Source organism: Coregonus clupeaformis, chromosome 3, assembly GCF_020615455.1.
Source record: "Coregonus clupeaformis isolate EN_2021a chromosome 3, ASM2061545v1, whole genome shotgun sequence".
In the NCBI taxonomy this organism is placed as follows: domain Eukaryota; kingdom Metazoa; phylum Chordata; class Actinopteri; order Salmoniformes; family Salmonidae; genus Coregonus; species Coregonus clupeaformis.
The window spans coordinates 34,254,789-34,276,089 of NC_059194.1; the positions used below are offsets into that span (position 1 = coordinate 34,254,789).

General features: G+C 43.0%; 1 protein-coding gene across 3 annotated transcripts in view; it reads right to left on the minus strand.

The window, feature by feature from the left end:
- Nucleotides 1-21,301, minus strand: part of LOC121544913 (CRACD-like protein) — a 44,844-nt gene that overhangs the window by 22,237 nt on the left and 1,306 nt on the right. For 2 of the 3 annotated variants that reach the window (XM_045208383.1, XM_045208382.1), the window contains exon 1: nucleotides 15,694-16,003. The exons of the other annotated variant lie outside the window; for it this stretch is intronic. In XM_045208383.1, coding sequence (XP_045064318.1) covers nucleotides 15,694-15,728 — 35 coding nt within the window. In that variant the 5' untranslated portion in view covers nucleotides 15,729-16,003. Of the gene's footprint in view, nucleotides 1-15,693; nucleotides 16,004-21,301 lie in introns of those variants that run through there. 3 annotated transcript variants of the gene reach the window in all.

Consider the following 21,301-nt stretch of genomic DNA (forward strand, 5'->3'; position numbering starts at 1 on the left):
GTTCACTTTTTAGCATTGTTAACGGGTGATTGTATTAACACCAGAATGTTCTTCACTGGTGCTGTCTCCTTGATACCTATGAGCTTTAACATTTTACAGCACAATGCTGCTTAATGGAGCAATGTTCTTGTTTTTTTAAGTGTTTTATTTGAAGTATTTAATGTTGTTCTATAACAAATATTTTTTATTTTTTTTAGTTGATACAATATACTTTTTTAAACATAATCTGACTGCTTCTTTTATTTTGACCTATGTTAAGACATCATGTCCTTTGGTGTGATATTAGAAATGTTGAATGAAATGTTTTCCCTGCATGGCAAAACATAAAAATCACAAATGGAACATGTGGCAAGTGATCTCAGCATGCCCCACGAGCAGATTTGTGGATTCATAAAGTTTGTCAAAATTAATGTAACCCCCCCCCCTCATAATTGACTTTGCCTTATTTTACTGAATTTCCACAAGGTAATACATTATTGTGAGATCGGAATGACAGAGAATGATGACAAGCAATTTCTCATACAAATTACATCATTTTTTATATTTTAACCACCCAAATATAAACCATGCTGAGAAAATGCAGAGGCTGTACTGTCTCATGGGAATAAGCAGCTGCAGAGTGTACTGAACTCCACTTCCTGGTGTGACATAAGCTGCTGTGAGCATCCTGTGTGTCTGCTGTCACATCTACAATTACAGTTGAAGTCGGAAGTTTCAATACACCTTAGCCAAATACATTTAAACTCAGTTTTTCACATTTCCTGACATTTCATCCTAGTAAAAATGTCTTGTCTTAGGTCAGTTAGGATCACCACATTATTTTAAGAATGTGAAATGTCAGAATAATAGTAGAGAGAAATATTTATTTAAGCTTTTTTTCTTTCATCACATTCCCAGTGGGTCAGAAGTTTACATACACTCAATTAGTATTTGGTAGCATTGCCTTTAAATTGTTTAACTTGGGTCAAACATTTCAAGTAGCCTTCCACATAATTCCCACAATAAGTTGGGTGAATTTTGGCCCATTCCTCCTGACAGAGCTGGTGTAACTGAGTCAGGTTTGTAGGCCTCCTTGCTCGCACATGCTTTTTCAGTTCTGCCCACACATTTTCTATAGGATTGAGGTCAGCGATTTGTGATGGCCACTCCAATACCTTGACTTTTTTGCCCTTAAGCCATTTTGCCACAACTTTGGAAGTATGCTTGGGGTAATTGTCCATTTGGGAGACCCATTTGCGACCAAGCTTTAACTTCCTGACTGATGTCTTGAGATGTTGCTTCAATACAGTGAGGGAAAAAAGTATTTGATCCCCTGCTGATTTTGTACGTTTGCCCACTGACAAAGACATGTTCAGTCTATAATTTTAATGGTAGGTTTATTTGAACAGTGAGAGACAGAATAACAACACAATAATCCAGAAAAACGCATGTTAAAAATTGATTTGCATTTTAATGAGGGAAATAAGTATTTGACCCCTCTGCAAAACATTACTTTGCCACCAAGTACTGAGGTCAGACGTTTCTTGTAGTTGGCCACCAGGTTTGCACACATCTCAGGAGGGATTTTGTCCCACTCCTCTTTGCAGATCTTCTCCAAGTCATTAAGGTTTCGAGGCTGACGTTTGGCAACTCGAACCTTCAGCTCCCTCCACAGATTTTCTATGGGATTACGGTCTGGAGACTGGCTAGGCCACTCCAGGACCTTAATGTGCTTCTTCTTGAGCCACTCCTTTCTTAACTTGGCTGTGTGTTTTGGGTCATTGTCATGCTGGAATACCCATCCACGACCCATTTTCAATGCCCTGGCTGAGGGAAGGAGGTTCTCACCCAAGATTTGACGGTACATGGCCCCGTCCATCGTCCCTTTGATGCGGTGAAGTTGTCCTGTCCCCTTAGCAGAAAAAACACCCCCAAACCATAATGTTTCCACCTCCATGTTTGACGGTGGGGATGGTGTTCTTGGGGTCATAGGCAGCATTCCTCCTCCTCCAAACACGGCAAGTTGAGTTGATGCCAAAGAGCTCGATTTTGGTCTCATCTGACCACAACACTTTCACCCACTTCTCCTCTGAATCATTCAGATGTTCATTGGCAAACTTCAGATGGGCCTGTATACAGTATGTGCTTTCTTGAGCAGGGGGACCTTGCGGGCGCTGCAGGATTTCAGTCCTTCACGGCGTAGTGTGTTACCAATTGTTTTTTTGGTGACTATGGTCCCAGCTGCCTTGAGGTCATTGAAAAGATCCTCCCGTGTAATTCTGGGCTGATTCCTCACCGTTCACAATCATTGCAACTCAAATATTAAGTTATGCTTTTCTGATGTATCAAATACTTATGTCATGCAATAAAATGCAAATTAATTACTTAAAAATCATACAATGTGATTTTCTGGATTTCTGTTTTAGATTCTGTCTCTCACAGTTGCATTTTATTGCATGACATAAGTATTTGATACATCAGAAAAGCAGAACTTAATATTTGGTACAGAAACCTTTGTTTGCAATTACAGAGATCATACGTTTCCTGTAGGTCTTGACCAGGTTTGCACACACTGCAGCAGGGATTTTTGCCCACTCCTCCATACAGACCTTCTCCAGATCCTTCAGGTTTCGGGGCTGTTGCTGGGCAATACGGACTTTCAGCTCCCTCCAAAGATTTTCTATTGGGTTCAGGTCTGGAGACTGGCTAGGCCACTCCAGGACCTTGAGATGCTTCTTACGGAGCCACTCCTTAGTTGCCCTGGCTGTGTGTTTCGGGTCGTTGTCATGCTGGAAGACCCAGCCACGACCCATCTTCAATGCTCTTACTGAGTGAAGGAGGTTGTTGGCCAAGATCTCGTGATACATGGCCCCATCCATCCTCCCCTCAATACGGTGCAGTCGTCCTGTCCCCTTTGCAGAAAAGCATCCCCAAAGAATTATGTTTCCACCTCCATGCTTCACGGTTGGGATGGTGTTATTGGGGTTGTACTCATCCTTTTTCTTCCTCCAAACACGGCGAGTGAAGTTTAGACCAAAAAGCTCTATTTTTTTCTCATCAGACCACATGACCTTCTCCCATTCCTCCTCTGGATTATCCAGATGGTCATTGGCAAACTTCAGATGGGCCTGGACATGCGCTGGCTTGAGCAGGGGGACCTTGCGTGCGCTGCCGGATTTTAATCCATGACGGCGTAGTGTGTTACTAATAGTTTTCTTTGAGACTGTGGTCCCAGCTCTCTTCAGGTCATTGACCAGGTCCTGCCGTGTAGTTCTGGGCTGATCCCTCACCTTCCTCATTATCATTGATGCCCCACGAGGTGAGATCTTGCATGGAGCCCCAGACCGGGGGTGATTGACCGTCATCTTGAACTTCTTCCATTTTCTAGTAATTGCGCTAACAGTTGTTGCCTTCTCACCAAGCTGCTTGCCTATTGTCCTGTAGCCCATCCCAGCCTTGTGCAGGTCTACAATTGTATCCCTGATGTCCTTACACAGCTCTCTGGTCTTGGCCATTGTGGAGAGGTTGGAGTCTGTTTGATTGAGTGTGTGGACAGGTGTCTTTTATACAGGTAACGAGTTCAAACAGGTGCAGTTAATACAGGTAATGAGTGGAGAACAGGAGGGCTTCTTAAATAAAAACTAACAGGTCTGTGAGAGACTGAATTCTTACTGGTTGGTAGGTGATCAAATACTTATGTCATGCAATAAAATGCAAATTAATTACTTAAAAATCATACAATGTGATTTTCTGGATTTTTGTTTTAGATTCCGTCTCTCACAGTAGAAGTGTACCTATGATAAAAAATTACAGACCTCTACAAGCTTTGTAAATAGGAAAACCTGCAAAATCGCCAGTGTATCAAATACTTGTTCTCCCCACTGTGTGTGTGTGTGTGTGTGTGTGTGTGTATATATATATATATATATATATATATATATATATATATATATATATATATATATATATATATATATATATATATATATATACACATACACATACACACTACACACACACACACACACACACACACACACACACACACACACACACACACACATACATACATACAGTGGGGGAAAAAAGTATTTAGTCAGCCACCAATTGTGCAAGTTCTCCCACTTAAAAAGATGAGAGAGGCCTGTAATTTTCATCATAGGTACACGTCAACTATGACAGACAAATTGAGAAACAAAATTCCAGAAAATCACATTGTAGGATTTTTAATGAATTTATTTGCAAATTATGGTGGAAAATAAGTATTTGGTCACCTACAAACAAGCAAGATTTCTGGCTCTCACAGACCTGTAACTTCTTCTTTAAGAGGCTCCTCTGTCCTCCACTCGTTACCTGTATTAATGGCACCTGTTTGAACTTGTTATCAGTATAAAAGACACCTGTCCACAACCTCAAATAGTCACACTCCAAACTCCACTATGGCCAAGACCAAAGAGCTGTCAAAGGACACCAGAAACAAAATTGTAGACCTGCACCAGGCTGGGAAGACTGAATCTGCAATAGGTAAGCAGCTTGGTTTGAAGAAATCAACTGTGGGAGCAATTATTAGGAAATGGAAGACATACAAGACCACTGATAATCTCCCTCGATCTGGGGCTCCACGCAAGATCTCACCCCGTGGGGTCAAAATGATCACAAGAACGGTGAGCAAAAATCCCAGAACCACACGGGGGGACCTAGTGAATGACCTGCAGAGAGCTGGGACCAAAGTAACAAAGCCTACCATCAGTAACACACTACGCCGCCAGGGTCTCAAATCCTGCAGTGCCAGACGTGTCCCCCTGCTTAAGCCAGTACATGTCCAGGCCCGTCTGAAGTTTGCTAGAGTGCATTTGGATGATCAAGAAGAGGATTGGGAGAATGTCATATGGTCAGATGAAATCAAAATATAACTTTTTGGTAAAAACTCAACTCGTCATGTTTGGAGGACAAAGAATGCTGAGTTGCATCCAAAGAACACCATACCTACTGTGAAGCATGGGGGTGGAAACATCATGCTTTGGGGCTGTTTTTCTGCAAAGGGACCAGGACGACTGATCCGTGTAAAGGAAAGAATTAATGGGGCCATGTATCGTGAGATTTTGAGTGAAAACCTCCTTCCATCAGCAAGGGCATTGAAGATGAAACGTGGCTGGGTCTTTCAGCATGACAATGATCCCAAACACACCGCCCTGGCTACGAAGGAGTGGCTTCGTAAGAAGCATTTCAAGGTCCTGGAGAGGCCTAGCCAGTCTCCAGATCTCAACCCCATAGAAAATCTTTGGAGGGAGTTGAAAGTCCGTGTTGCCCAGCGACAGCCCCAAAACATCACTGCTCTAGAGGAGATCTGCATGGAGGAATGGGCCAAAATACCAGCAACAGTGTGTGAAAACCTTGTGAAGACTTACAGAAAACGTTTGACCTGTGTCATTGCCAACAAAGGGTATATAACAAAGTATTGAGAAACTTTTGTTATTGACCAAATACTTAATTTCCACCATAATTTGCAAATAAATTCATAAAAAATCCTACAATGTGATTTTCTGGATTTTTTTTCCTCATTTTGTCTGTCATAGTTGACGTGTACCTATGATGAAAATTACAGGCCTCTCTCATCTTTTTAAGTGGGAGAACTTGCACAATTGGTGGCTGACTAAATACTTTTTTCCCCCACTGTACATACATTTCCTTTTTTAAATGTTTTTCCCTTTATTACTTTTCAACCCCACCACCCCTTCCCCAATTGGAGTAAACTAGTGAACAACAATGCTTAGGCCTCTATGTCACACCCTGGCTCTGGGACTCTATATGTTGAGCCAGGGTGTGTTCATTCTATGTGTTCTATTTCTATGTTGGGGGTTCTAGGTTGTGTATTTCTATGTTGGCCTGAGTGACTCCCAATCAGAGGCAACGAGTGTCAGCTGTTGGCTGGTTGTCTCTGATTGGGAGCCATATTTATACTGTCTGTTTTCCTTTTGTGTTTGTGGGTTCTTGTTCCGTGTTCGGTCATTGTCACCGTGGACTTCACGAGTCGTTTCTTGTTTTGTTTATTGTGTATATTATCACTTAAGATAATAAAGTTCGCCATGTTCGTTCAACACGCTGCGCATTGGTCTACTTCTCTCCCTGACGATCGTGACAGAAGAACCCACCATAAAAGGACCAAGCAGCGTGTCCAGGAGCAGGCAGACTGGACATGGGAGGAAGCGCCGGGAAAAGAGATGGAGAGGTTGGCGATGGCCCAGGTGGGCAAATCGTGGTCCTGGGAGGACATGCTCGGGGGCAAGGGACCTTGGGCTAGGATTAAGGCCCTGGCGAGAGAGGAGCAGCGGCGTCAGCAGTGCCATCGTCGGACGGACGAGAGGCAACCCCAAAAAATTTTTAGGGGGGGGCACACGGCATGGGCGGCTGGGCAGCAGGAGGCTGCCACAGGGCGATTTGGAGAGGAGGCCACCGGGTTAGGGGGGCCAGAAGACAGGTTGGCGGAGCCTGGATGGAGAGCGGAACCAACTTCCCGTACTCAGGCATGGCAGCATGGGACGGGGCAGGTTCCGCGGTATGCGGAGCGGCGTACGGTGCCACGAGTGGTCCGGCATAGTCCTGTACGTCCTGTGCGAGCACCCCGCACGTGTCGTGCGAAGGGGGGTATGCAGCCAGGACGGAGTGTGCCGGCTCAACGCTCGTGGTCTCCAATAACTCTCTGCGGTCCCGGATATCCTGCTCCAGTGTCACGTGCTGTTATGCCAGTATGGGTACACAGCCCTGTACGTCCTGTGCGGATGCCTCACACAGAGTGTGTGAGGGTAGGCATTCAGCCGGGACGGGTTGTGGCCGCTCTTCACTCCAGGTCTCCTATCCGTCTCCACAGCCCGGTTCGGCCTGTCCCTGCTCCACGCACCAAGCCTACGGTGTGCGTCGCCAGCCCAGCCCGGCCTGTCCCTGCTCCACGCACCAAGCCTACGGGGTGCGTCGCCAGCCCAGCCCGGCCTGTCCCTGCTCCACGCACCAAGTCTACGGTGCGCGTCGCCAGCCCGGCCCGGCCTGTTCCTGCCACTCGCACCAAGCCTACGGTGTGCGTCGCCAGCCCGGCCCGGCCTGTTCCTGCCACTCGCACCAAGCCTACGGTGCGCGTCGCCAGCCCGGCCCGGCCTGTTCCTGCCACTCGCACCAAGCCAGGGGTGCGAGTCGCCAGCCCGGCCCGGCCTGTTCCTGCCACTCGCACCAAGCCAGGGGTGCGAGTCGTCAGCCTGGTCCAGCCCGTTCCTGCTACTCGCACCAAGCCAGGGGTGCGAGTCGTCAGCCCTGTAAAGCCCGTTCCGGCTCCACGCACCAAGCCAGGGGTGCGCGTCGTCAGTCCGGCACAACCCGTGCCTGGGTCATCGGTGCCAAATCAGGTACCGCTCAACTGCTCCACAACGGAGCTGAAGCTAGCCGTTCCTGCTACGTTCAGGTCAGCTCCAGCCAGCGGGGCCAGACCGGACCAGGGGCGCTATGGGGGGATTATTGGAGGGTGGTGGGCAAGGCCGGAGCCAGAACCGCCGCCGAGGAGGTATGCCCACCCAGCCCTCCCCTGTGTTGCTCTTATTGAGGCGCGGTCGCAGTCCGCGCCTTTAGGGGGGGGTACTGTCACACCCTGGCTCTGGGACTCTATATGTTGAGCCAGGGTGTGTTCATTCTATGTGTTCTATTTCTATGTTGGGGGTTCTAGGTTGTGTATTTCTATGTTGGCCTGAGTGACTCCCAATCAGAGGCAACGAGTGTCAGCTGTTGGCTGGTTGTCTCTGATTGGGAGCCATATTTATACTGTCTGTTTTCCTTTTGTGTTTGTGGGTTCTTGTTCCGTGTTCGGTCATTGTCACCGTGGACTTCACGAGTCGTTTCTTGTTTTGTTTATTGTGTATATTATCACTTAAGATAATAAAGTTCGCCATGTTCGTTCAACACGCTGCGCATTGGTCTACTTCTCTCCCTGACGATCGTGACACTCTACTTCCAGCTTATACATACTACCGGTATATACATTTAATGGACACAGTCAATTTTACAATAATTATATTTTGTTTGTTTTTACTCCTGAACTTCCTCTACCCTCAACCTCTCCGATAATTTTCATGATGTCCATCCGGTTTGCTTCTGTATGCCATATCTTTCTAACTGTGCTCTTTCACAAAAGCTCTCAACCTATAACATATATACTTATTATGGACACAGTATGCTTACATTATTAGTTATCTTGTTTTTGTTAGTTGTTGTTATTAGTCCCATCCTTCAACTCCATTTAATGACTCCATCATAAGTGTATGTAAACTTCCGACTTCAACTGTATATCCCTGCTGAATTCCAAGGCCCTGTCCCAATAGCTTGAAGAACAATCTGAGATACCAAAAATATTTTCCGCTCCCGCTGGCGTGAAATCGGCCAGTTGAAACATTCCACAGCGTTCGTCAGGCGACAAAAGCAGCACAGTCATTGACTTCAACACATGAGAGCAGAGAGAGAGAGAGAGAGAGAGAGAGCTCCGATCTAATGAGAGTCTGACTTCTCTGAACGACGGCCATCTTTACCATTACTCTCCCATCTGATACTGCCTATTCATTTCCTCTGTCATACTCGGAGAAAATGTTCCCAATCCCTGCTTCACAGAGAAATAAAGCTTCAAAAGATACAGAGGCATTATTACCTAGGTAGACAATGTGTGACTGACAAAAACCACCACCAATACAAAGAGATGTACATATACAACACAAACACACCACCCACAGTTGATTTAGACTACGGGATGATAAAAGAGATTGGGGACTGTGTGGATGTGGGGACCTGTATAGACTAGACCAAAGGGAAGCATACTAGTTTTACTTATGAACAACAGCATTCTGGGGGGAATATGCCACCTGGGGTTGCTGTCACAGTTAGCCTATGGACCATAACCTCCCAGGGTCTGACCACGTGACCAACCCGTCACACAGTTTTGCTTCCCCAGAGGAACATCCTCCAGAAAAGCAGAGAGCCCAACTGAGTACGCACTACTCAGTGGGGCAGCATGGTTCAGAGGCAGCAGATTTCAGCTGGGCTAACGGACTGACCTTGGACTGCCTCCAATACTGACCAGCAGCGATGACGTCCGCCGTTTCATGTCTTAACTTTTCAGGGGGGGTTGAAAGGGAGGAGAGAGAGTTGGTGGAAAGGAGCAGCATTAAATGATAGAAACAAAAGACTGTTAGATAAACATACAAACAAACCATTATTTAGAAGATGAGAAAGCATTTGAGCACAGGCAGTTGTAGGGAATTTAAACCGATGAGTCTGCCAGTTCCATATAAGGACACAGCCAGGTTTGAGTATTGTTTTTGAACTAGAGATCCCCTATTTCAAAGCCAGATGTGAGGAGTCACCTATGTTATGCAATCGAGGATTAAAGGATAGCAACTAGCAACGTGTACGAGACAAAGACAACACCTTGATTATAACTTTCACACACACTCTTCAGCTGAGTCAGTGGAGAGCCATCTGGTTTTCACAGCTGATGTTGACAAAACTGAGGCCCAAATCCAGACTCAAAATCCATATTTGCTGTGCTGAACATATTGTTCGATTGAACTTATAGTGTCCTTTGAGACTGTCTTCTTGTCAACATCCAGGATACTTCTAATATTTGTGGAATAGGAAGTAAAGGGCTCTATTTTAAAGGTCCAATGTAGCCATTTTTATCTCAATATCAAATCATTTCTGTATCTTACTGTGATTGTTTCCAATAAAAATGATTAAAAATAAACAAAAATAGCTTCTTAGCAAAGAGCAATTTCTCAAGTAAGAATTTTGCTACGACTGTCTGGGAGTGGTCTGAGTGGGGAAGGCAAAACGGAAAACTAGCTGTTATTGGCAGAGAGGTTTGGAACTCTCTTTTTTATTGGTCTATTAAATAATTTACCGGTGATGTCACCAGGCAGTCCAAAACTCCATCCCACCAAAACAGGCAGAAATTTCAGGCAGTCTTTTTAAACAGCTATATATATATATTAAAAAGGGCATTCCCACTGTGCACACACTGGTTGAATTAACATTGTTTCCACGTCATTTCAATGAAATTATGCTGAGCCAATGTGGAATAGACGTCGAATTGACGTCTGTGCCCAGGATTATCCTAATTGTCACAATTTCACAGTATTATTCGAAACCTCAGTGTGGAAATATATATAAAACACAGGAAAATCATGTTTTTGACAGCACTGGAACTTTAACAAATCTAACTCAATGGCAAATCTTAGCGCTCCTCAACTAGAAAATACTAGGCTCCCGTAAATTGTATTGTATCTGTGAGGCACGTTCTCAATAAGCAAGATATAGCCTAGGCCTACCGTTGATATGGCATTATAGGACTGAATAATTTGAATACGTTAGGAGGAGCGTGTCTTTGGTAAACAGACAAGAGGTGGTCTTTGAAAATGGGGATGGATACAAAACTAATGGAGTATGCATTGCAGGTAGGCCTATGTGAATTGTAAATAATGCAAAAGCATGACGGCAAAAGCCTCACGAGTAGACCATTTAGAAACCTTTTACAGTGGCTTGCGAAAGTACTCACCCCCTTGGAATTTTTCCTATTTTGTTGCCTTACAACCTGGAGTTAAATTTGATTTTTTTGGGGTTTGTATCATTTGATTTACACAACATGCCTACCACTTTGAAGATGCAAAATCATTTTTATTGTGAAACAAACAAGTAATAAGACAAAAAAACAGAAAACTTGAGCGTGCATAACTATTCACCCCCCCAAAGTCAATACTTTGTAGAGCCACCTTTTGCAGTTGGATTGAGGTCTGGGCTTTGACTAGGCCATTTCAAGACATTGAAATGTTTCCCCTTAAACCACTCGAGTGTTGCTTTAGCAGTATGCTTAGGGCCATTGTTCTGCTGGAAGGTGAACCTCCGTCCCAGTCTCAAATCTCTGGAAGACAGAAACAGGTTTCCCTCAAGAATTTCCCTGTATTTACATTTACATTTACATTTACGTCATTTAGCAGACGCTCTTATCCAGAGCGACTTACAAATTGGTGCATTCACCCTATAACCACTTTACATTTTTTTGTTTTTTTTTTGGGGGGGGGTAGAAGGATTACTTTATCCTATCCCAGGTATTCCTTAAAGAGGTGGGGTTTCAAATGTCTCCGGAAGGTGGTGAGTGACTCCGCTGTCCTGGCGTCGTGAGGGAGCTTGTTCCACCATTGGGGTGCCAGAGCAGCGAACAGTTTTGACTGGGCTGAGCGGGAACTATGCTTCCGCAGAGGAAGGGGAGCCAGCAGGCCATTTAGCGCCATCCATCATTCCTTCAATTCTGACCAGTTTCCCATTCCCTGCCAATGAAAAACATCCCCACAGCATGATGCTGCCACCACCATGCTTCACTGTGAAGATGGTGTTCTCAGGGTGATGAGAGGTGTTGGGTTTGCGCCAGACATAGTGTTTTCCTTGATGGCCAAAAAGCTCAATTTTAGTCTCATCTGACCAGAGTACCTTCTTCCATATGTTTGGGGAGTCTCCCACATGCCTTTTGGCGAACACCAAACGTGTTTGATACTTTTTTTCTTTAAGCAATGGCTTTTTTCTGGCCACTTCCGTAAAGCCCAGCTCTGTGGAGTGTACGGCTTAAAGTGGTCCTATGGACAGATAACCCTGAAGGAGCTGAGATTGGAGTATCTTTGGTCTCTTTGTTGCCTCTCTGATTAATGCCCTCCTTGCCTGGTCCGTGAGTTTTGGTGGGTGGCCCTCTCTTGGTAGGTTTGTTGTGGTGCCATATTCTTTCAATTTTTTTCATAATGGATTTAATGGTGCGCCGTGGGACGTTCAAAGTTTCAGATATTTTTTTATAACCCAACCCTGATCTGTACTTCTCCACAACTTTGTCCCTGACCTGTTTGGAGAGCCCCTTGCTTAGTGGTGTTGCAGACTCTGGGGCCTTTCAGAACAGGTGTATATATACTGAGATCATGTGACAGATCATGTGATACTTAGATTGCACACAGGTGGACTTTATTTAACTAATTATGTGACTTCTGAAGGTAACTGGTTGCACCAGATCTTATTTAGGGGCTTCATAGCAAAGGGGGTGAATACATATGCACACACCACTTTTCCATTATTTATTTTGTAGACATTTTTTAAACAAGTAATTTTTTTTGTTTAACTTCACCAATTTGGACTATGTTGTCCATTACATGAAATCCAAATAAATATCAATTTAAATTACAGGTTGTAATGCAAAAAAATTGGAAAAACGCCAAGGGGGATGAATACTCTTGCAAGGTACTGTACAGATAGGGGCAATTCCACGGTAACGGAATTGCGCTGAGACTCAGATTTTTCACTTAAAATGTATGCGAAACAAAAACCATTGATTTCAAAGTTTAACAAACCATCCAACAATTTTAACAATTTACACTAAACATTTGACAAAAACACATTTGCTGGAAGAACTGTGCAGATGTAAAGTTTGGTAACAGAATTACGGTAAAATATCCCTCAGTTTATATGCTCCGAATTAAGATTAAAAGATGTGTGCAGAAAGAATGGGGTGTTAGCTATGACATGACACAGTGAGTTTGAAAAAAATCTATTTTGGTTATTGAACTACAGTAAGTGAAGTGGATTTACACACGGTGACATAATTGCGGTATCGGAATTTCATCATGGGTCCCTGATCTCTACTACACAGAAATGTATAATGATGGATATGAATGTCATTCTCTTCATGGTGATGTACCCTAAATAGGTACACTAAGGTAGGAATATGCAATATCCTTTGCATATTTAGGTATTATTCCACACACTGGCTATTAATGCAATCAGTCACCAAACATGACCAAATGTTGATGGTCCGAACCAATCATAGACATCTATGTTTCACAAGTCTGGACATCAAAGTACAGCACAGAAGAGCTCAGTAGAGTACAGTACAGCACAGAACAGTCGAGTAGAGTACAGTGAGGTACAATAAAGTTCAGTACAGTACATTATAGTGTAGTCAAGTCTAGTGTGCTCTACTGTGTACTGTACTCTACTCCACTCTACTTTTATTTACTGTACTATACTGTAATTGACTGTACTGTGCTGTCCAAACTTGTGAAACACAGACATTATGATTGGTTTTATTTGGTCCGCAGATATGCCTCTTTTCTTATTTGTCGGAATACTTGGTGAACAGATTTCCCAAATGAAACAAATGTGTTGCTGAATTCCTGGTGATTTTAGTCTTTTTTTTAGCAAAAACTAAAATCAAATTTTTATTTTATATATTTTCTTGCAAAAAACTTTGGGGGGTCAAAAACAATCACTCGTGGGCTGGTTTTGGCCCACCAGCCTCCTGTTGCCAACCCCTGCAATATAGAGTTATCTGTCAATGGAACCAGTGCAAACCATCAACTGGGTTAAATAAGTGACTACATTATCTTAAGCCACAACAAATTTCAACAGTTATGTTGAACACAAGAATCCCCTGAAACTTCAAGGCCTTCATGCCTATTTTTTAAAGGTAAAAATAAAATGCTCCATGTGAATATTGTTACTGAACGGCAGTGCCAAGCAATGATACTGGGCATTTTGTTTAGTAGTTTATACTTTAATTTCAACTGGCAAGAGAGTCCTCTGACAGTCTAAATTATACACAGCCTGTGGAGCATGGAGCACTGAGGACAGATATAGATTGTGTGCAAGTCAATTGCCCACATTACTGAATGCAATGTGGGCAAACGGATCCCAATTATTTTCCTAGCGTCCATTTTCAGCCCCGTGCAGGAAACCATCACAGAACAGAACTATGTTTGTATCATATCAAGAGGGCCACAACAACCAAACAGGATATCCAATAAAACATAGTAAGAGAAGAACAGTAACCAGCCCATTCCAAACAAGGCTACTGCAGGGCAAAGCTGCCTGGAAGGAAGAACTACTTTAGTATTTACAATGGACAGTTGTCTATTTTTTGAACCCAACTTTATTTGCTATACTGAGTGAACACTTTTCAGTGGGTGGAGCCCCCATATGAGGCTACATTTCTAAAGTGGTTGGTCAGCTTGTCACAGCACAGTTCTTCTTTTCCAAAGTTATTTAAGCTGTTGAGTAAAACCTCACATACCTTAATGTTTGTCTAGAACCAGAGGCACAAAACCATGGAATTTCCTTAACTTCTGGTTTCTAAATGAAAGGAGTGACTAAGTCTGACTATGCAATAGGTATCATGCATTTACAAGTTGTATCAAGGGTGCATTCACACAAGTAGAAGCCTGTCAACAAAAGGGTTAGGCTGCACATCTGCCCCAAATACGAGGCGTATAGCAAGAAAGACATTCTGTGACAACATTGATGTTGTGTGCAACAGGGCATAACATGCTTCAATGCATTAAATCTAACTTGAACATGTTAATCCAACAAGGAAAAAACAAACATTAGGTGTTAGTATAGTACAGTTCAAAACAGCCCTTCTTACTGACTTGGAGGAGTATTAGCATTAAACCAGATCCATCTGGAAAAGGTAAGAAGGCTTCAACTGTCCAGAGAAGACTGCTTAAAAGAGCACCATGTGAAACAGTGCAGGTGTCCCACACATCTTAGCCGAGTTGTTTACTTTAGGATGGTATGTCTTGTACTCTACTGTGCTTGGCATCCATACTGTATATGGTCTCCATTTCTAACTTGGTCTGTGTACAAGATGTCACATGAAAGCCAGTTCTTAGCCAGACTGCTACTAAGAGGAACTTAGTTGGGACAGCTGACACATTTACATTTTAGTCATTTAGCAGACACTCTTATCCAGAGCGACTTTACAGTTAGTGAGTGCATACATTTTTTTTTTTCTTTCCATACTGGCCCCCCGTGGGAAATGAACCCACAACCCTGGCGTTGCAAGCGCCATGCTCTACCAACTGAGCTACACAGGGCCTGAAATGGGTGTTTGGGATGTGGGGGTGGGGGTGGGGGTGGATGGATGTGAATAAACCGTGGCAGTCAGGGGAGAATAACTGATCCCTTTCAGGCTGAGTTACTGTTAAGTGAGTCAGTTCACAGGGTTAACAAAAGGGCTGCCTGGCTCTCTCTCACATTTTTTCAACTAACTAAGTGAGGGGTTAATAAAGCTTTTATTGTCTTAAATGTCATGAGACCGAAGGATAAAGGGTTTCCACTAGATTCTACATCCACAAAGTCAAAACTGGCTATATCATACAAATTAATGAAAACAAAAATGTGCTTTTTGGTCTGAATTTAAGGTTAGGCATAACAGTGTGGTTAAGTTTAGGGTTAAAATAAAATTTTAAGAAGATACATTCTACAAATAGGCAGGGTTTATGACTTTGTGGATGTAGAAGCTAGTGACGACTAGGATAAAGGGGGAGATGGTTCTCTGACACTGCAAATAAACAGCCCATATACAGAGTATTCACAATCCAGTCCTCGCTACAGTTTCAAATGAACCATTTATTCACATGCTATGACTTGCAAAACCAATGCAGGCCTACTGTGTCCTAATATTAGGGTTAGTAACATAATTATAGCCCTTATCTAAGACATACATGTACACACACCATGTACTTTAAGCCGACTGCCAGAGACACATATCATAAATGAGTATGTTCCCTTGAGATAAATGCTCTGGTGATAGATATATTTCCTCAGACCCTGACAGGATATCAAACATCTCTAACCAGAAAAGCAGAGCACACTTACGTTTTCCCCCGCAAACAGCCGTAAAATCCAGCCATGGTTTCTAGATGGGAATACTCAAGCAATACAAATGGCAGCAGATTCCCTCTTTAGTACATCCTTTACCAGCTTGTCTGAGTGATGATGGCACGTTGAAGTCCCTGTGCAAGCCCCGACTGCAATGTTGAAGGCCAACAGTCCACTAAACATAAATACCCCTCTTCTTAATGCACATGAATTAAGACAGAAAGGGCAGCTGGTGGCAAGACAAAGATAAAGACAGAGCTAACTTTGAGTTGAGGCTGCCTGCCTGCCCTCCCAGTGACTAGCCTACAGTGGGAGGACATGAGTGTGAACTAACAGCCCGCCCCAAGCTGCTCTTCCCCACCCCCCTCCACCTCCCACTCCCTCCCCGTCACATAGCCTAATCCCAAGCGGTAGCCTGCAGCTATTGTCTCAACCAGGCAGCTTACTTCCAGCCGATCTGACCCGTGTCTCTGTGATAATTAGCTAGGGGCGTCGTGAGGAGATGTGGGGATTGTCCTGGCTGGGAACTCACTCATCTCATCCCCATCAGAAAAACAAAACACCCCAACAAACAGTGCCACCCTGCCATAGAGCCTGAGTCAACAGATGTCTAAATCTCAACCTCTAGGTTCAACCTTTGTGTCAGTCATGTTGGGATGTCAAGTCATATGACTAAGGATGACTAAGTAGAAAATCAATATGGTCTATTAATGTACAGGTTTGATAATAGGCCTAATTCTCAGATAACTATGTTATTGCAGAATGCCAACATGCAAAACAATACAAATGTGAATTGAACGACTACAACAATATATATTTTACTTATGGATAATTTAAGTCAGAGGAGCCTGAAAGTTTTTTAATAAATAAATATCTCTATGTGAGATTGGAGGCTGCAACTCCAGCTGACTAGTTTCATTTTCCGGTCTGTAAAGGATTTGGTAAAGCTCAATCAGAATACAACCATACAAAATGGCCAGATCTGCTCGGAGAACAATCCAAGTGGCCCATTTTCCTGGGAATAAAGAAAGTAAACAATCATCGACTCAAACTCTTTATTAACTCCAGACCTCTGAAGCTCCTTTTCAAAATGAAACATTTCCTTTGACCTAAAAGTGTAAACACATTAGAAGACTGTGGCCACAGAGCGTGATAACAGCACTTCTACCCAAATAACTTTTACTCTACTAAATGGCATTTCAAATAAATATGATTTGGGTGAATACAAACAATTGATTAAATACATCATTAGAATCAATACATTTAGCTTATCAACTCAATATATACAGTCTGGTATGACTATCAGTATGCTAAAGAGATTTTCCAGAGGATTGAAAACTAACTCGTTATTTTTAAAACCTCCAGTTTTGGACTCGACGTGTAAATAAAATAAAATCTATAGCTCATACATGCATAATAAATGATCTACAGTCCTCCCAGTGGGAAAAGGCACCGAATCCTTACATTCTATCATGCCATCATTTAGTGTATGAGACCTACGCGCTCGTTCTTGTCATGTAGTGAACATGCTCTCTGAAGCAAGTGGGATGAGTGGCTGCATGCGTTTACCATTATAAGAGCAACAAATACATTGAATGCGTCGATCAAATCCATGAATCAAATATTAGAAAGCATCTGAAATGAGAAGTTAGATCTATTAGACCTCGGTAGTAGCTGCATTTCTCTCTTTCAATGCATTTCTCTGCACACCAGAAAATATTGTGCGCTAAAGATGGCATCGTAGCCACACAAATACATTAGAAGATAATTGTCAACCTGATCAGAAACACTGTGCTGACAACCTTTAGCTCCTAAATGGTGTCGCTGGTGAATTTTGAAATATACAGTATTTCACAATAGGCTAAGGTTGTTACCAGGCGCGCCTCCATCCATTTATCCCGATCGCCATTCACGACACAACACACATATTGATGTGCTCATGAAATGCATACTGAAGTGTTACAGGAGGGGGTCGCAGTTCCGGACCAATCCACTAGGTGTCCTCCTCCGACAACCTTAGGCACCTCCTCACTTCCTCACTTACAGTCTGGACTAATCATGATCCTATTGGTGTCACCTGTGTCTACCTGTTCACCTGTGTCTACCTGTTCACCTGTGTATTTATGCCCTCACTTCCCAGTGTTCCATTGCTCAGTTTTCTCTGCTAGTTTCTCTATGCCCAGCAGTACTAATCAGTGTCTGATCGGAGACGTATGTACAGGTACTTGAGAAGTGTTCTCCCTGTTTCTTTATTTGTTTCAGTCGTAGTTAGTATTTCGTATTTTGGCTGTCAGCCTGTTTTTGGAGACTTATTTGTTCCACCTTTCTTTTATCGTGTTAAGTCCGTTATTTTGTATTTTGGCTTCGGGACCACCAGTAAAGATCCTTATTTCACCATCTCTGCCTACTGTCTATCCTGCACCGCACCTGGGTCACACCACACACCAACCCTTACACTAAAGCAAACTTTCATCAACTTTTTGTACAAGAAAATATTGGCCTACCTTTCTGTTGTGTCAACCATCAATCCAAATCAAATAATTTCATGTGTCCACCTTTTGTCCTTATATACGTTCACACAGATATTCCATGATATGGGGTAATCAAAAACTGCAGTTGATTGCCAGCGATCATTATTCATCACGTAGGCAAATGCTATATATAATCAATACACGACTTTCAAGGAGTAGGACATCTGACGCTAACATATACAGGTAACTGCCAAAAAAAGGAAACACTTAAGTAAATGAGGGATACAAAGTATATTGAGAGCAGGTGCTTCCACACAGGTGTGGTTCCTGAGTTAATTAAGCAATTAACATCCCATCAAGCTTAGGGTCATGTATAGAAATACCCAGTTGCCCATTATTTTGGCTACCATGGCTAGAAGAGATCTCTGTGACTTTGAAAGACGGGTCTCAAAGGAGCATAAGGGGTTTAAAGGGTGTGTGTGTGTGGACGTGTTTAGCTATTCCAGAAGTCCCCACAAGAATAGTAAACAAACTTAAATTTGACCAACTGGGGACATTTTGTTAGCATTTGACCTTGTGGGGATTATTTCCAGGGGGTTTAGAATTAGTGTTAGAATTACGTTAAGGGTTAGGGTTAGGAGCTAGGGTTAGTTTTAGGGTTAGGAGCTAGGGTTAGGTTTAGGGCTAGGGTTAAGGTTAGGTTTTTGGGTTAGGGTTAGGGTAAGAGTATGGGTTAGGGTTATGTTTAGGGTTAGGGATTAGGATTTTGAATGGGACTGAATTGTGTGTCCCCACAAGGTTAGCTGTACAAGACTGTGTGTGTCAGTCTCAACCCAAATGAACACTTGTAGGAGATTCTTAAGCAGCGCCTGAGACAGCATTTTCTACCATAATCAACAAAACACCAAATGATGGAATTTATTGTGGAAGAATGGTGTCACATCCCTTCAATTGAGTTCCAGACACTTGTAGAATCTATGCTAAGGTGCATTGAAGCTGTTCTGGCGGCTTGTGGTGGCCCAAAGCCCTATTATGTTGGTGTTTCTTTTATTTTGGCAGTTACCTGTAAGTATAACAATTATCACAATCACTTGCTTGCCATACTAGTCACGGAAACTAGCCACAACCGAACATTAGGGAAAATGTTGATTGGCAAGTGGAATGAAGATGTACAATGAGTTTGCAAGTTTAAAGTGGGAGGCGGAATCAGATCGGCACAGCATTGTCAAATTAGGTTGCGGGGTGAGCCCAAGCACACACACTCTGCAGGGGGCTCGAGAGCAATTAAGTTACGACATTGTACAAAATGTTGCACAATTTACTGGGACCCTTTTTGTCTATTGGGCGCTACTTTCAGAACTACTGGCTAAAAAGTATACAAAACTTCTGGAAAATCTCTTTAAAAAGGTCCAATGTAGCCTTCTTTATCTCAATATCAAATCATTTCTGGGTGACAATTAAGTACCTTACTGTGATTGTTTTAAATTAAAATTGTCAAAAAGAAACAAAAACAGCTTCTTAGCCTAACAGCAAATTATCAAGCAAGAATTGTGATAGGACTGTCTGGGAGTGGTCTGAGTGGGGAGGGGAAAATAAAACAATTAGCCTTTATTGGCAAATAGGTTTGGAACTCTTTCTTATTGGTGTATTAACTAATTTACCACCTGGTGATGTCACCAGGCAGGCCAAAACTCCATCCCACCAAAACAGGCTGAAATTTCAGGCTGTCTTTTCAAACAGCTCTCACATTAAAAGGGCATTATCATTTTCACAGTATTGTTCCAACCTTAGTGTGGAAATATATATACACTATATAAAACACAGGAAAATCATGTTTTTGACTGCACTGGGCCTTTAAGATGTCTACTATACACCAATAGCAATCACAAGTAGCTTTCATCTTAGTATTCAAACATCCAGACAGACTACATCAGAGTAGAATCTCACGCATGGGAAATCTCCATTCATACAAACTATGTGGACCCATTTGAAAAACACATCTATCCCTGTTTTTAAAGCTATGAGGAATGTCGGTCAGTTTTCCTCCTTGAAAAAAATGTTGGTATTTCCTGAAACATTTTTTCACTGCCCCCACAGAATCCCATGCTTGCTTGGGTCATAACTGAGAAAGTATAGAAACTCCTGATAAGGAGAATATGTACAATGACGGTTAGTGTATGAGATAACTTGCAAAACACATGTAAGCATTGCTCAATCCTTAAAACACACCGATTGTCATAAACTTTGTGGTTCACCAAAATACTGTAGGGTAAAAGAACATGCTGTTTTCAACTCTAGATAGTTACTAATATAAAGCTGAATTCTGAAGAGTTAAATCTGTGCCCATGATTGAGCAAGAGGCCCCTTTCCCCCTGCTCTCTCGAATCCCTCGTCCCCTCAACAGTTTGCTCTGACTCGAGTTTCTTTAGTCAACTCCTGCAGAGTACGGTTTCTTTTCTTTACAAAGCGCTTGGAATTCCTACTCACATCTGGAACACATCTTCTGTGAGCAGCGAGCTCTCTGGTCCAAACTCTTATTAAGACCATGTATGCAGAACTGTAAATAACAAAACAATTATACCCCAGAGCTGAGCTAGGGAGCTTGCCATGCTGGGTGGGAGGGTGAGGCTGAATGTGTCACGGATAGACAGGGATGTGTATACAGCAAAAACAACACACAGTCCTCCTCTCCTCTCTGCCTGCCTGCCTGTGGTTATCTTCTCATGGTGCTGGAAACCTGTCAGAGCTGACCCTTGAAATGACCCACTCTGTTCTCCCGCTCTCCATATGAAAAGGGATCCTGCTGGGTTTTACTGCTTGATAAACTGCTAAAAGGCCCTCTAGTCTGCCATTTACCTACAGTTGGGACCCTTTTCACAAGGCATTCCTTATACTACAAATCATTTGCTGCACTGTATGTGTGGGCCGTGAGGGCATGCGAGAAGTGATTTATCTGAAGGATTTAAATGCATGGTGATAATCAAATAATTGTGACACATTTTTTAAGTGTTTTGCTCTTCGCTGTATCCTAAATTCCCAGTTGGCCCATTTAGAACATGTAATTAGTGCTATGGCTCAATCTGGTTGGTCCTACTGGTCAGCTGTGTGTGGTTTACAAGGCTAAGGACAGCTGT